The sequence below is a fragment of the Schistocerca americana genome, chromosome 9 (assembly GCF_021461395.2).
Source record: "Schistocerca americana isolate TAMUIC-IGC-003095 chromosome 9, iqSchAmer2.1, whole genome shotgun sequence".
Taxonomy (NCBI): Eukaryota; Metazoa; Arthropoda; class Insecta; order Orthoptera; family Acrididae; genus Schistocerca; species Schistocerca americana.
In genome coordinates this window covers 9,660,597-9,675,968 of record NC_060127.1, presented here as the reverse complement: position 1 = coordinate 9,675,968, position 15,372 = coordinate 9,660,597, and the positions used below count along the sequence as shown (strand labels likewise).

The window sequence follows — 15,372 nt, the reverse complement described above, 5'->3', positions numbered from 1 at the left end:
CGTAGCTGATTTGTGCAGCTGTAGACGTAACAAGTCTTTTCGGCAGGTGACGATGAGCAGAGCGACTGGTTCGGAGGCGAGCACGGCCACGGCTGGTGGGAAGACGACGAGGGTCCTCCCGGTGCTGTGGGCGGAGCCGACGATGACGACTGTGATGAGGAGGACCCGACTTTCAAAGCTATCCTGTGTGGCAGCTTCGAGCACCTGTCTGAAGAGGCAAAGGAGTCGTACCGCGCACATGTTCGCTTCCTTCGACAGGGCATAGTGAGTTTTCTGTATGCGCCTGATATGGTATGCTAGCAGTTATTTGAAAAAATGCATTAGTTTCAACCAAGCTTGGTACAAATACAGCATAATACCTGGAAAAACAGCAACAAGGATTAGGATACATTGTGACTCATCACACAGTGGATGCACTCAGCAGCAGACAGGTACATTTAACAGGCTTTTAAATGTGTCTGTCTGCCGTGTAATCCTTCTTCTGTGCAGAGTGTCGCAATGTATCCTAATTCTTATTGCTGTTTTTCCAGGTACTAAGTTGTATTTATACTGAGGTTGATTGAAACTGGTCACCCCTGCCCCCCAACACACACACACACACACACACACACACACACACACACACACACATTCATTTAAAACAGGACTGTCAAACTTTGACAACAGTGTGTGGAACCACCATCCAACAACAGTACAGAACATATAGGGGAAAACACCTCCCACTAGAACACCCGTTTGGCAGCAAACAAGAGTTTGTACATCGACAGACTACACAGCAGATGTGGATACATTTGGCAAAGTATTATATCACGAATGCTGTCTGGCACTTTGTGCTTGCTCTCTATCGTTCTGTTCAGCATTTCACAATTGTTTGCAGAGTAAGTACATAGATGCAACTGTAGATTTAGATGTACATGTGCAGACTGACATTTGCTGCTGAAGGGATGTCTAGCGGCAGGTTTTTTCACTAAAACTTTGAAGCTGTACTGTGTCGTTGTATGAATCCTCAGGCTATTCCCAAGACCTGCTGTGCAGGCCCTCAACATTTTTGAGTGTCACTTTGTTGTGGTCACTACATGTAATTGTCATAAGGTGAGAACTTTTTGGATGCAACAAGCTGTAGGGGCTCATACCCAACCACTCCTGGCTTACTGGAGTCAAGAATAGGCAGTGGTGAATGGTTGTGAAATGATCAAATATTGGTTTGTTGATCATTATCGTGTGTTTCATTACCTCATAAAACACCTAGGAAGATATTGGGGATTATATACTTTTATTGGCCCAAAATGTCTTTCAAAATCCATTTATCTCTAATGTACAGTGTTATGTATTACTTAATGTGACTGCTATTTTGTTCATATAATTGAATTTTCCTTACACAGGATGCTTCAAAATATTTTTACAAAGTTTGGGGACAGATTCCTTACATCAAAACAAGAAAAAATGTGTAGTTAAACTTGGGCTCTAAAATACATGCCTTCAGAGCTATGAGCACTTTTCCATCTTTGCTACTGTGAAACACATCTATTCCATTGAACAAGTCTTAAGATATGCATTTTAGAGTCCATGTTTACTAGGCATTTTTTTTTCTACTTTCAATGAAAGGAACCTGTCCCCAAAGTTGGTAGCAAATTCTTAAACACCTTGTATACTACTTTCGTAGCACATGCGAAAGACAGTTTGCCAATAACATTCATTTAATACTCTGTTTATACAAGAGCTTTAATCACCATATTATTGTGGATGCAAAGCACATCACAACTGACAGTGACATTATTAATTAGCATATTAATCTGGGTATGGTAATTGTCAGTGGCAATGTGCTTTGCATCTACATTAATATACTAATCAAAACTGTGTATGAAACCATTATATAAGGCGAAGTAAATGATATGAAGCAAAAGGGGTCGCATTAAGTACTACAAAACACTATATGCTATAAACAAATGTACTTTGTAAATATTTTATCTTCTGTAATACAGATGCTGCTCGTGATGGCCAAGTACATTCAGTGCTAGTCCAGCTATAAATGAATGAAAATAACTGTTGGGCAGCTTTCCACTTCAGAGCTGCAGTGTGCCACATATACAAACAACCTAGCATGCGCTGGACTGTGGTCTATTTGGCTCATAAGGTTGTGCTTATCTGCTTCCACCTTCATTGCCAGATTTGAAAATCTGTGCAGTCAGTTGATCTTATTGTGGATGTATGGACTTCCAAAATCCTGCGTGAGTTAAAATGGTCTGAGGAAAGCAACCTTTTGCGATATAGACCACCTATGTGAGCAGCAGATGAGAATATACTATACAAGCTGTTGAACACCATAGCTCAGCTTTAAAACTTGTATTTTCCTCAGTGTTTCAGTGTAGGCTGGTGTGTGCCTGTTCAGTTTTTTATAAATTTAGCTCTCAGTCTCCCTTTCGTGCTTACATTTAGTACGCATCTCCAGTACCACATCTCCTCCCGTTTTTGTGACAGTCAGGTCACTATACCCGCCCCGGCGAAACATTGCACTTGACAGTTCACTATTTGTCTAGTTAGGTTGGCTATACTGTAATAGCGATGTTGCAACAGCAGCCTCTATACACACAGCAGACGATACAGTTTTCCGTCCCGTCTCGTAAATGCAAGCGATTGAGCAATTAAAGTGTGTATAAAAACTCGTTTTTAGTTGTACTACAATGACAGGAAGTAAACAACCATATAATAATGCATGTAAAAGCATAACAATGCACACCCTTTCGATAACGGAGCAAAGAAATACAAAAAACAAGCATCTGACAACTGGTACTTTAAAATCAATAATGTACGTAGTTCACAAAATAAATAATAACCGAGATTGCAATAAATAACAAATATTAGTAATTTTTCACTCACCAATTTACAGCGATAGTGGCGCAATTCCATCCAGCTCGCCATCGTCACTGTTGTCCGATTCATCGCCAAAACCATCTTCGTCGTCGTCATCAGCAAGACAAATCATTAATTGTTCATGGCCACTGATAATGCCTTCTATTGTCTGTGCTGCTTGTATAAGCTTCTCGACATGCTCTACTTTTTTTCTCCATGAGGCTGCATCCGCAGTCACAAGAGCTTCACGCAACAGCTTTTCCACCTCTGTTATTGTAAAGGACTTGTTGTTGTTCCTTACATACATTTTTACATCATCCATATTAACTCAATAGGGTTGAAATGGCAGTGATATGGTGGCAGCGTTATGCAATATGACCCTGCTCCATGGCAATTTCATCTACTACATATGTAGGTGTCGTAGCCTTATTTTGTTTAACAAGAGAATATAATAGAACCTATGTCATACTCAGATCTGCTGCAATATTTCGAGCCTGTAACCGCTGCACCATAACTTCTTTCCGATCATTTGTGGTTGGAGCTTTGTTCTATATCACCGAATGATATGGTCAATTGTAGTAGGGACAGAAAATTGTTTTAAAAGGTTCCTGAACCACTCAACAAATCGTGTGTGATCCATATCTTCATGGTAATCACCAGTCTTTTTTGATCTAAAAACTAAAAGTGGGTCAGGGACAAAACCACTGGAGGATCCTGCATAGACCACAATTAATCTAGCTCCTCTTCCCATCGGCTGATGGCCGCTACTGCTGGGTGTGTTATCCGTCCAGCATTTACTGACAGCTTCCTCGGCATTAACCCATGTTTCATCTAGCCAAATTATGGAATGAATGTCTCTGCCCACAATATTGTGCAAGAAAATGCTACAAGCGGTAACAATATGTGCCCTCTCTAACAGTACTTTGCGTCCGTCTAGCGTTTTGTAACGGAAACCCATATTTTTTTAGCACAATTTTTAGTGGTGTTTTACCACCCCTGAAGAGTTCACTTTCTGTCAAAGAGACTAATAACTTAGCTACAGTCGGATACTCTTTTCTGCTGTAGTAAGCATAAACAAGCCTACGAATTGCATCAGTCTGGAAAGAATCTAAATCTGTGATAGGACTAGGCTGCTTTTTCTTCTTTCCCGGGGTTGTTAAAAATGTATTATTTGATCCAGACAGCTCGGAATCATTACGGCTCACTTCAGTATCTTCCAAGTTTTGTAGTAATACTCCCTTACTTATTATGGTTCTTGCACTAATTCCAAGAGTTTTTGACGTACGTTCCACTACTTTTATCGGCAGGATTTGATGGCTGTCCATGAATGCTCACGTAGTTTTTCTCCTGCTCGTAAAACTCGAGAGTTCTGCGTAGTAACTCCAGTGCCTGGCTGTTTAGCGGCACCCCTCGATGCAAAGGATTGTCACTAGGTGAACGAAGTCTTCTCGGTGGCATTTTCCAAGTATGTAAATTCACAACGCAACAAAAGTCACAACGATATAGCACACAGTACAACAAAAACACGCGGTAAACAACATACAATACACATTGTATACACATTCACTAAACAAAGCCGGCAATGCGGGAACTTTGACGTCACAGCACGTGAGTAACAGCAGTGCTTACTGCGCTGTGATTGGCTGGCGCCCCATGCTGAACGCCTAGCGCCTATCGTTCTTCACTTGTTACTCTGTTACGCTGCCAACTTCATACGCAAACGTCAAGTGTAATGTTTCAGCGGCCCGGGTATAGGCTGTATGTGAGGTTAGAAATTGTACAAGAAATTTTTCTCTGGTAGTAGTGGACTTTGTGCTGTCATAGAACATGCAAAGCCCCAGAGTCTTTTTCCAGCTATTTTGTGTTAGATACCAAGGTGTAATTGCAGACGCTCATAAGATCTGGACAAGTTAAGGGAATTGTTGTATATTTTGATGAGGGATACAATCTAATTTTATCATTGGTTCATATTTATCACTAATGTTGAGGTTTTGTTTTTGTGAGGTTAAGTTGTTCATCAGAATGCTTATTTATTCCTTTGAGCTACTCCAACATTTTGTGTAGTTCATGTTTCTCATTTGAAAACAGCATTTTTAATCAGTTTTCTCCAAATTTTGTAAATTTCTAGGCATCTTAGAGATGTGTGTTTTATTTTTATGTATCATCACCACCAACCATCATCTTCACCACCCACCTCCACCACCACCACCACCACCACCACCACCACCACTACCACCACCACGACCACCACCACCTGCTTCATGAGATAGACCACCTCTGTCTGAAAACGTCTGATTTTTATGTATTAAAACACATTACCTTTGTACATTGTCTCAAACATTAAGTTTTCTGTGGTATAGGTGTCCATAGCAAAAATTGCCAAGCAGTTTGTAAGGGACCATCCCAGCATTCACCTTAAGCGGTTTAAGAAAATCACAGAAAACCTAACTGTGGACAACTGGACATGGAAGTTAACTGCCATCCTCCCAAATACAATCTGCTACAATATCATGTGAACTGTGAATGAAGACAACAGTGAGGTTTCATATTGAGAACAGAATAAAAAATTTGGTTGCATTATTTTCCAGTACACCGTCATACATGAACAGACTGAGAGAATGAACAGTGATCTACAACTGTTTTCTGATGCTAAAGTGTAACTAGAAGTGTCATTGCGAGTAGCTGTTGGAGGATGCAGGATGACTTTGGTAGAGTTTCTATTTCGTGTGATGAATGGCAGCTGGATCTAAATGTAGAAAAATATTAAGTTAATGCAGATGAGTATGAAATAAAATCCTGTAATGTTTGACACAGTTACATCAATTAAATATCTAGATGTAACATTGCAAAGTGGCACAAACTGGAATGAGCAAATAGCCGGGTTTGTAGAGAAGGTGAATGGCTGACTTTGGTTTATTGAATGTTTTGTAGGAAAGTGCGTCTCATCCTTACAGAATGTTCGTGCTATCCATTCTTGAGTGCTGCTAGAATGTCTGGGATACCCACCAGGTAGGATTAAAAGAAGATATTTAAGCAATTGAAAGGCATGCTGCTAAGTTTCTTACCGGTAGCTCTGATCAACACAGAGGCTTCGTTAGGATGAAGTGAAATGCAACCAATCAGTAGCAGAAATCAAAGGTTTATTCAGACCCCTTGCCCTAAGTTTCAAAAGTCCTATTTAGAAGTGTGAATTGTTACACTGGATACATAATATTGTGGAGGTATGTTAAAGCTGTAGCCTAAGGCACCAGTGAAAAAAAAAAAATTAACTTCCTTAATAGTAAAAATCATACAAATCGTGTTGATCATCATTAGACGGTACCTCACAATTGTGACTAGTGAATTGACATTTGTTTAAGATTTCATCACACAAGTATTATGGAAATGCTCTGTGAACTCAAATGAGAATTCCTGGAAGGACTGAGATGTTCTTTTTGTGAAAAACTTTTGAGAAAGTTTAGGGAACGAGCTTGTACAGCAGATTTCAGAATGGTCCTACTGCCACCAACATACATCTTGTTTAAGGGTCACAAATATGAAATAAGAGAAATTGGACCATGTGTGGAAGCATATGTGCAGTTGTTATTCTCGTGCTACATTTGCAAGTGTAACAGAAAAGGGAACAATTAGCAGTGGTACAATTTTATTTTGCTTGTTTAATAAGAAAAGCCAATGTAAATCATTTACTTTTCTCGTGTAACCATGTTCTTATGGTTCTGTTTTTTTCCAGAATGGCTGCCGAGAAATTAGAGGAGGTCGAAGACGGGTACGAAATGAACGCCCGGGTTTTAGTATCTCGACATCAGCCAATGAGAAGCTCTCCCGATTTCTACAGGACCCAGCACAAATGGAGCTTAAGTGAGTTCAGAATCATGTGTATTTTGGGAAATGCTTTTTTAAATAGCTTGAGAATAGGGCCAAGTCATATTGTTCGAAATATGTAAATGATTTAGTGTATAAGTAGTAGATAACATTAGCTCATGTCTTACAGAAATCAGATTCCCACTTGAATGCAAATAAACACAATACACCTTACGCGGCCACGATATTATTGCACTTGGCCTCCCATGGCCTTTGTTGGAAACATGCTGTATGGTACAGTAAACAAATACAATGGTGATTTAGGGAAACATATCACACAGTAAATGCTTGCAGGACACTTGTGTGTAAACTATCAAATGGTTCAGCAGTGTGTCCTCTTGAAACATGAAGAAAACTTGTGAAAAGCTGACCAAAGCACCCTCCTTCCCAGGTGCAATAATAGTGTGGTCGACTAATACAGTTTCAGACACAGAAATCGTGCAGAATTCAAATTTATTGTTAGAAAGTGGTTAAATAACCAGTGAAATTGAACATTTTAAATCTGTAGTACGTAAGAGTTGTAAAGCTCTCTTCAAGTATTACATTCAGGAATGTATTACAATTATACCTCTGTAACGATTGTACAGAAAGATGTGCACTGTTCTTTAGGTTTCATTTGCACTGGAATTCTGAGCTGAAAAATTTAAATGATGAACACTAAATTTCCAGATTCTACCTCACAGGTTTACTTGTGGCACATGCTGTTTATTCAGTACTGGTGTTCCTCAGGTAAGCTACCAACTTCCTGTGAGCTATGTGTTGACTTGTTCCATAGGTAACTTTATCTCACACTGTCCCAGATAACCTGATGAATTATAATTAAAAATTATAGAATAGTAGGTGAAGTAGAGGATAGCATAGATGAATAAATAAAAGAGCTTACAAGTGGGAAAATTTTAAAATACTGACAAACATTCTGTGGTGACACCTATACATAGATAGGTAACAACAGAGGAAAACTTAGGAAATATTTTTGTGTGCAGGTGCTATAAGGGGTAGCCAGTGTATGAACAATGGTCCATTGTGTGATAACTAGATAAAGTAACAGAAGCAAGAGAGTAAGGGGGTGTCAACTGATGATCTTTACAGGGGTACAAGTTTTCCTAGTTCCGCAAATAGAATATAAATAAAATTTATTTGTGTCATAAGGCAGCAGAGGACAATGATCTTTCTTAGCAATCTACAAATAGTCTTACTCGCTAACCCATCCCAAAGCATCGCCTTGCACAGATAACTGCACACTCATACTGCAGCTATGTTGTATTACATGAATGATAATTGTGACTTGGTATGACACTGAATTGTATCCAGCTTATCTATGTAGTTCAGTATTTACACTAAATCAAATTAACAGCAACAAAAAATTTTGTATTAAGACCTAATTACTGTATTAACATTTTATTCACCCAGCATAAAGTAATTCAAATGAGTATTTGTCTAAATATCATCTAGAGTCACAAAACAATATTCTGTATTGTGCCATTTTGCATCCTACTCCTTTTCTTAAAAGGTGTATACATTACTTTATGTGGTTCCTTGCGTCTGGTGTTAACAAATATGGCTGTATATAGAGCACCTAGAAAGAATATTATAATAATAAATAGTTTATTGGTGAAGATGGAGGCACATTTCACCAGTGTGACAACATAAAGTAGCTTGAGAAACACATAATATGACATAGTGACATAGTAAAATCACAACACCTGACTGAAGGATCCTATTTATATTTTCTATGCTTCTAGTGCTGTTTTCCATCCGCGTAAATAATCTGCAAGCCACCATACAGTACGCAGTGGAGGGAACATCATACCAGTATCGTCGATTTTGTTTTTTATTGCATTTACCCACTGATCGAGTGAGGAAAATGACTGTCTTCAAGCCTCTGTATGCATGTGCCATAATCTCCCTTACCTTACTTCCACGATCACAACACATGATACACGACACCAGTGTTGTAACGATCAAGGAATCATCTTCAAATCCAGTTTCCTTAAATTTACCCAACATGGTATTGCGAAAATTAAGTCTGTTTGGTTCTGACCGTTGACATTCCACTTCTCAGAGCATTTCTGTTGCATTTTCGTGTGGGCTATACCAACTTAAGGTCCTAGCAGTGTGTTACTGCAGTCATTAAATTTGTCATTGTGCCTCTTCAATAAGGACTCCGAATATCATAACAGAATTCTAGCGTCTTGTAAGCTATTTGCTTTAGATGAACTGCACCTCCATTTGCCTTCCCTAACATGGGTTTCACACGATCATCGTATTTTGTATTGACCCTAAATGTAAATAATCTATAACATGCTTAAAATGTTCACCACTAATTGTATAATCAGTACTGCACAAATCTCTCTCCCTCTCTGTGACATACCTCTTTTTTTTTCACATTTAGGGAGAGCTACCATTCACTACACCACATGTCTGGTGATACAACCTGTACACACATACATCCTCAGCAAATAGTTGTACAGTATCGCTGATCCTAGCTGATAAATTGTTTGTGTATATTGAGAGCATTACAGATTTATTATGCCTTCTGTTGCAAAGCCAATGACACTTTTACTTCTGTGGAACATTCACTGCCCGGTAAAAAATACAGGTTTCTGTTTATCAAACATTTTTCAAGTGAAGTCGTATCTGCAAAGATACTCTGTACAATTGTATTTTGGTCAGTAGTTGACAGTGTGGTGCAGTGTCCAATGCCTTTCAGAAATCTAGAAAGATGTAGCCCATCTGTTCTGCTGTGCTAGTGTTTTTCTGCTGGCACACTGGTAAGAAATGCCTCCATCCATCACACTAACCTACTATACCTGTAATATTCTTGGTGTTTACGTAACATTGTTTGCATTAACATCAGCATGTAAGAGCACTTGAAACTTAGTTTAATGATGGCATGTCTTTGTACACTAATTTTTCTGTTTTACTCAATAGAAAGGGAAGATGAGATGGGTGATATGATCCTACGAGAAGAATTTGAGAGAGCACTTTGAGAGCCCCTGGAGTAGACGACATTGTCAGAACTACTGATATCCTTGGAAGAGTCAGCCATAACAGATCTGTTCCACCTGGTGTACAAGATCTGGAGTAGACGACATTGTCAGAACTACTGATATCCTTGGGAGAGTCAGCCATAACAGATCTGTTCCACCTGGTGTACAAGATAAATGCAAGGAAAAATACCCTCAGACATTCAAGAAGAATGTTATGATTCCACTTCCAAAGAAAGCCGATGCTGACAAATTTAAATATTCCTGAACTGCCAGTGTAAGTAGTCATTGCTGGAAAATACTGACACACATTATTTACAGAAGAATGGAAGAATCTGGTAGAAGCAAACCAGGGAAGATCAATTTGGCATCTGGAGAAATGCTGGAACACGCAAGGGACTACTGATCCTACAGCTTATCTTTGGAGATATGTTAAGGGAACACAAATCTGTGTTTATCACATTTTTTGATTTGGCGAAAGCTTTTGACGGTGTTGATTAGAATACATTTATTTAGTTTTTGAAGGTAGTGGGGATAAAATACAAGGAGGAAAAGGCTATTTTCAACGTTTATAGAAATCAGACAGCAGTTACAAGAGTTTGAGGGGTGTGAGAGGGAAGCAGTGATTTAAAACAGTGTGTTCAATATTGAACAAGTTGTGAAGGAATGCAAGGAGAAATTTCAAAAGGTAATTAAAGTTTAGAGAGAAAAACTGTTGAATTAAAACAGGTGACCGAGCGAGGTGGCGCAGTGGTTAGACACTGGACTCGCATTTGGGAGGACAACGCTTCAATCCCGCGTTCGGCCATCCTGATTTAGGTTTTCTGTGATTTCCCTAAATCGCTCCAGGCAAATGCCGGGATGGTTCCTTTGAAAGGGCACGGCCGACTTCCTTCCCTAATCCGATGAGACCGATGACCTCGCTGTCTGGTCTCCTTCCCCAAAACCAAGCAACCAACCAACCTAAAACAGGTGATGCTGTTGGAATTAGATTAGGAAAAGAGGGAAAAAAGAGAGGATATTAAATGTAGAGTGACAGTGGCAAGAAATGTGTTTCTGAAGAAGACATCAAATATATATTTAAGTATTAGGAAGTCTTTTTAGAAGGCATTTGTCTTAAGTTTAGCCTTGGGCGGAAGTGAAACACACGATTGTCAGTTTGGACAAGAAGGGACTAGAAGCTTTTGAAGTGTGATACTACAGAAGAGTGCTGAAGATAAGGTGCGTAGTTCATGTAACTAATGACGAGAACTGAGAAGAACGGAAATTTGTGGCAAACTTGAATAAAAGAAGAAATCAGTTGATAGGATACACTCGGAGACATCAAGGGATCATCAGTGTGGTATTGGGGGGAAGTGTATTGGATAAAAACTGTAGAGGAAGACCACAAGATTAATACCATAAGCAGGTACAAAAGGATGTAGATTGCAGTAGTTACTCAAGAGATGAAGAGACTTTCACAAGATAGAGCAGTGTGAAGAGATGAATTAAACCAGTCTTAGGAATTTCAGACAGCAACAACAATCAGCTACGTAGCTTTGTGAAGTTTTATGTGGGTAGCAACCTCATATATTTTAAACCGTAAAATATTTATCTTTAAAAATTAAAGAAACAAGGAAAGATTCACTTCTGCTCTGTATTAGTGCTCGCGTGGAGAAAAAGGCACCATTTTATGGCTCGGAATAATAAAATGATTATTGAGAGTTAAATTGCTGATGCTGTTGTTCTCATACGAACATAGCTAAATTCCTACCTGTATTTGAGGCAAGTTTCAGTGGCCACTACTTTCTATAGAACTTTAAACATTTTTTGCTATTAAGAACTGGTAAAGGATTTTTGTATTGACTTGGTGTGGCAGACAGGGCTGTTAAAAGATGTATCTGCAAGGTACAAAATTTCACAGTGCAAAATTTCAACTGAGTTATTTTCTAACGGAAGCCAGAATTTATACATGCATCTATTCATTTCAATTACCACAGTCAAAGACATAGTCATCCTTATGAACAATATTATGTATCAGAGTAATATTAATGTTCACATCTCCGTCTTTTTCCGCTAGCTAGTTTCCAGTCTTTTTGGACACGAGATTTGCTGTTTGATGGTATGTGTCCTCTGTTTCAGGCTCCATCCCATGAAACAGCAGGAGCGTGACCAGCTGTGCCAACTTGCGACGCTGTATTCGCTCAAGATGTCGACTGACCCTACACTCACATGCCCTGTGCTCACCAAAACAAGGTAATGTTAATTGCTAGTGGAATCATCACAGTGACACAATTCCTCCAACTCCTAGCTGAAAAGAAATGGGTCAGAGAAAATCGCTGTCCATCACCCTTCCCAAGTCCCTCACAGTTGAATATCTTTTCTAAAAAACAGTGTTCTGCATAGAGCTGAGTCATGCACATGAAGTACAGAAGTTGTCCTGGTATGTCTTCTTCAGTTCCTGTGGTTTTGTTTGCTGCTAATATTTGAGATTGAAATGTGTCATTGTCCAAAACGTAAAGTTATGAGCCTATGTACTGATGGGTTAAAACCGAACAAAACTGGTTTTGAAATATGGAGGTATGTCTGTTCTGTGACCTGTTGAGATCATTTATATGTAAATCTCTTAATTTGTGTAGAATCGATGTTTGAAAGTTTTAACAGGTGTGAAGGCTACAGTGGCATAAATCACTGAAGAGACAGTCCTGTATGAGGGGCAGTTATGACTAGCAGATTCACAGCAGTTATTTATGAAACGAACATTTTGATAGAACAGTATATTTTAACATGTGCAGCATCTAAAGGACAGTCCTGTATGAGGGGCAGTTATGACCAGCCGATTCACAGCAGTTATTTATGAAATGAACATTTTGATAGAACAGTATATTTTAATATGTGCAGCATCTAAAGGGTCATATATTTCCAGTTTGTGTTATCACTCCAATAAGGAAAGAATAGAAAAAACCGACCAACTAATAATCTCAGAAATATGATACTGTACATGCTGCATGTTTTAGTATACATTGTCTCAGGCAAATGTTTAACTTTTTCCCAAGTTTCTTCTGAATCTGTAAGTCAAAATTCTTAGCTAAGCTGTTGGGAATCGGGCTTACGTAGTTTTTGAGATCCATTGACTGTCAAATATCAACTCTACACTGATGAATGGCTTTGAGGGGTGTTAGAGCGCACACGTGTCTCTTTCAGCCTATCGAGCTGGAGTACTTTCCTCCTGAGGAGAAAGAAGAGTATGTGAGCAAAAGTCTGCAGGCTGTCATCACTGTAGGAAAAATCTGCTAGATTGTTAGGCTGCATCATGTACCTCTTCAATCTGTTGTTACGTGGTCGACATTTTGACCCCTTTTACTGGGATATTCTTTAGGATCTTCTGTTGTCCCGTTTTAGCTTAGTGCTGTCTAACACCAGTATTACATTCACTTCTAAAAGGGAATTTTCCCATGATAGTTATGATGAATAAGGTTCATTGAGTGAAATTTTTCTGGCTGCTGCTGTTAGGCTAGTAGCATTGTGTAGGTACCGATAACAGGTAATGAGAGAGATGTGAGGGGATGTTTACTGAAGTATTATTGTCATGCTGTGGAAGAGGGGCTTCCCTATAGTCGTTTGTGTTCTTCACGCACTGTGGCAGGATATTTTCCGTCTAGACGGTGGAGGGCCTCGTAGCTGAAATATGTTGGCTATTTTGGCTATGGGCTTGGCAGCACTGGGAACTGGAAAGTGCCACCAGTCCTCTATAAGCTCTGGGCAAGCTTCAGCGACCACTGTACGGTGTAGTGGTGGACCATTGTGTGTCACAGGGAATGGGGATCTTGGCGTGACAGCCTCGATCATAAGGATGGTGTAAACCTCTGTAAAACGAAAGCCTCAGTTTCAGTGTGTGATGAGATGCATGGCTGTTTAGGTGGAACAGTCATTGGTGGAGAACCTTCTGTACCTCAGTTGTATGATGATTAGCTAGGCATGCAGGGCTCTATTGAGGTGGACTTGTATTTCCCCAGATGCTCGTGGAACTGAGATGGAACCCTTCAAATCTCCTCCTCCTCCTCCTCCTCCTCCTCACAGTGAGATGGATTTACCGTCTGGGAGTACTCGCACTCAGTCATCAAAACAAATGAGGGAGGCTAGTCCCCCTGATAATCAAAAGGGGTTCAAGGAGTCATAAGTCACAATGTGTCCGTGGTGAAGAAGGGCATGGAGGAGATGTTTGAGAAAATGTCCCCTTTCTATATACGTAAATGTTTAGAAGGGTTTGCTGGAACTTTAAAGTCTATTAAACAGTTATGTAATATTTCCATTTTTTGTCGAGACTAAATGGTCAGAGGAGGTAGAACTTGTTAAGAAGTCATACAAATTAGGTGACTATGATATTGTTGTTGAGATGCACACCTCTCTCAGCTCGAGCAACAGTGGGTCACATGCGGTCATTTCATGGCCATAGATATATGTATTAGAGCCTGAACAAGAATTGGCGTCATAGGGTATAGTGGATGTGACCTACAATTCTCCAAATCTACCTGAACACATTGTGGCAGGGTTCCTCTGACTTCAAGTTAGGTCTTACGTAACTAACCCTATGCAATGCTACCAATGCCGACGTTATGGCCATACAGTGATGAGTTGTGGCGAAGTGACCTATGGGAAATGTGGACAGGCAGTCTATGAAACTGAAAGTGACTGCCCATCTCCAACAGTCTACATTAACTGCTCTGGGAGTCACCTAGTCTGGCGCTGAGGCTACTCTGTTTTTGCTGAAGAATGCAAAACCTAGGAAATAAGTGACCAAGCGGAGCCCCTAGACAGAAGCCAAAAAGTAATACAAGGCGATGAAATCCCGTCTTTGCCCCTACTTATGCTTACATAACGCAGAAACCTGCTCCCAAAGTTGACCAGTGAGCACTGAGAAGTTGCTCCAAAAGCTGAGTGCCTCTCAGTGTCCACATTACTCAAAGCAGAGTGCCTGGATACCCCGTTTCTCCTCTCATCTGTGAAGGGGAAAGGAGGAGGGACAGGGCGTCAGCTTACGGGCGCCTTCAGGTGTCGTTCTGGCTCGCCTTATTGATAATGAATACATTGTGGATTTTGATGCCTCGTCACCAGCCCCAGGCAGTCCCTGCACTCCCAGTCACTCTACAAGTGCCTCACCACACCAGCACAAGTATACCGGTAAATCAAAACCACACCCCTGAACTGGCTCCCATACTCCAGTGGACTATGGAAGGATACAGGTCTCATCTGTACAGAACGGGACAGACCTTTTTGCCTCGGTCTCCAGGAGACTCATTTTAATTGTACTGATGTGCCTGTAGTTGGAGGCTGTACCTCTGCAGAAAACACGAACTTGCTGGTGGAAGAGCGAAGGAGGGTAACGGTATTTATCGAGGACACTTTCCACTCCTCACCTGTGCTGCTATAATGCTACAAGCAGTTGTGTTTTGCATAATGGCCAATGTTGCTCTCATGAGCCCTTGACAGTGAGGTCCTTGTACATGTAGATAAACTGCACTGTCCCTTTCTACTTTTAAGGGACTTCAATGCACACAGTGTTCTATGTGGTTCTAACATCAGGGTCAGATACTTGAGGATCTGACATGTAATATGGATATGATAATGACGAACATGGGTCAAGCTAAACATTTTAGCTGTACTACAGGTTCGTCTATGGCCATAGACCTCTCCT

The 15,372-nt window shown here is 40.1% G+C and overlaps 1 protein-coding gene across 3 annotated transcripts in view; it reads left to right on the top strand.

The window, feature by feature from the left end:
* Nucleotides 1-15,372, top strand: part of LOC124550907 (G patch domain-containing protein 2) — a 142,640-nt gene that overhangs the window by 106,433 nt on the left and 20,835 nt on the right. For all 3 annotated transcript variants that reach the window (XM_047125695.1, XM_047125696.1, XM_047125693.1), the window contains 3 exons: nucleotides 47-264; nucleotides 6,581-6,708; nucleotides 11,820-11,933. In XM_047125695.1, coding sequence (XP_046981651.1) covers nucleotides 47-264; nucleotides 6,581-6,708; nucleotides 11,820-11,933 — 460 coding nt within the window. The remainder of the gene's footprint in view (nucleotides 1-46; nucleotides 265-6,580; nucleotides 6,709-11,819; nucleotides 11,934-15,372) is intronic.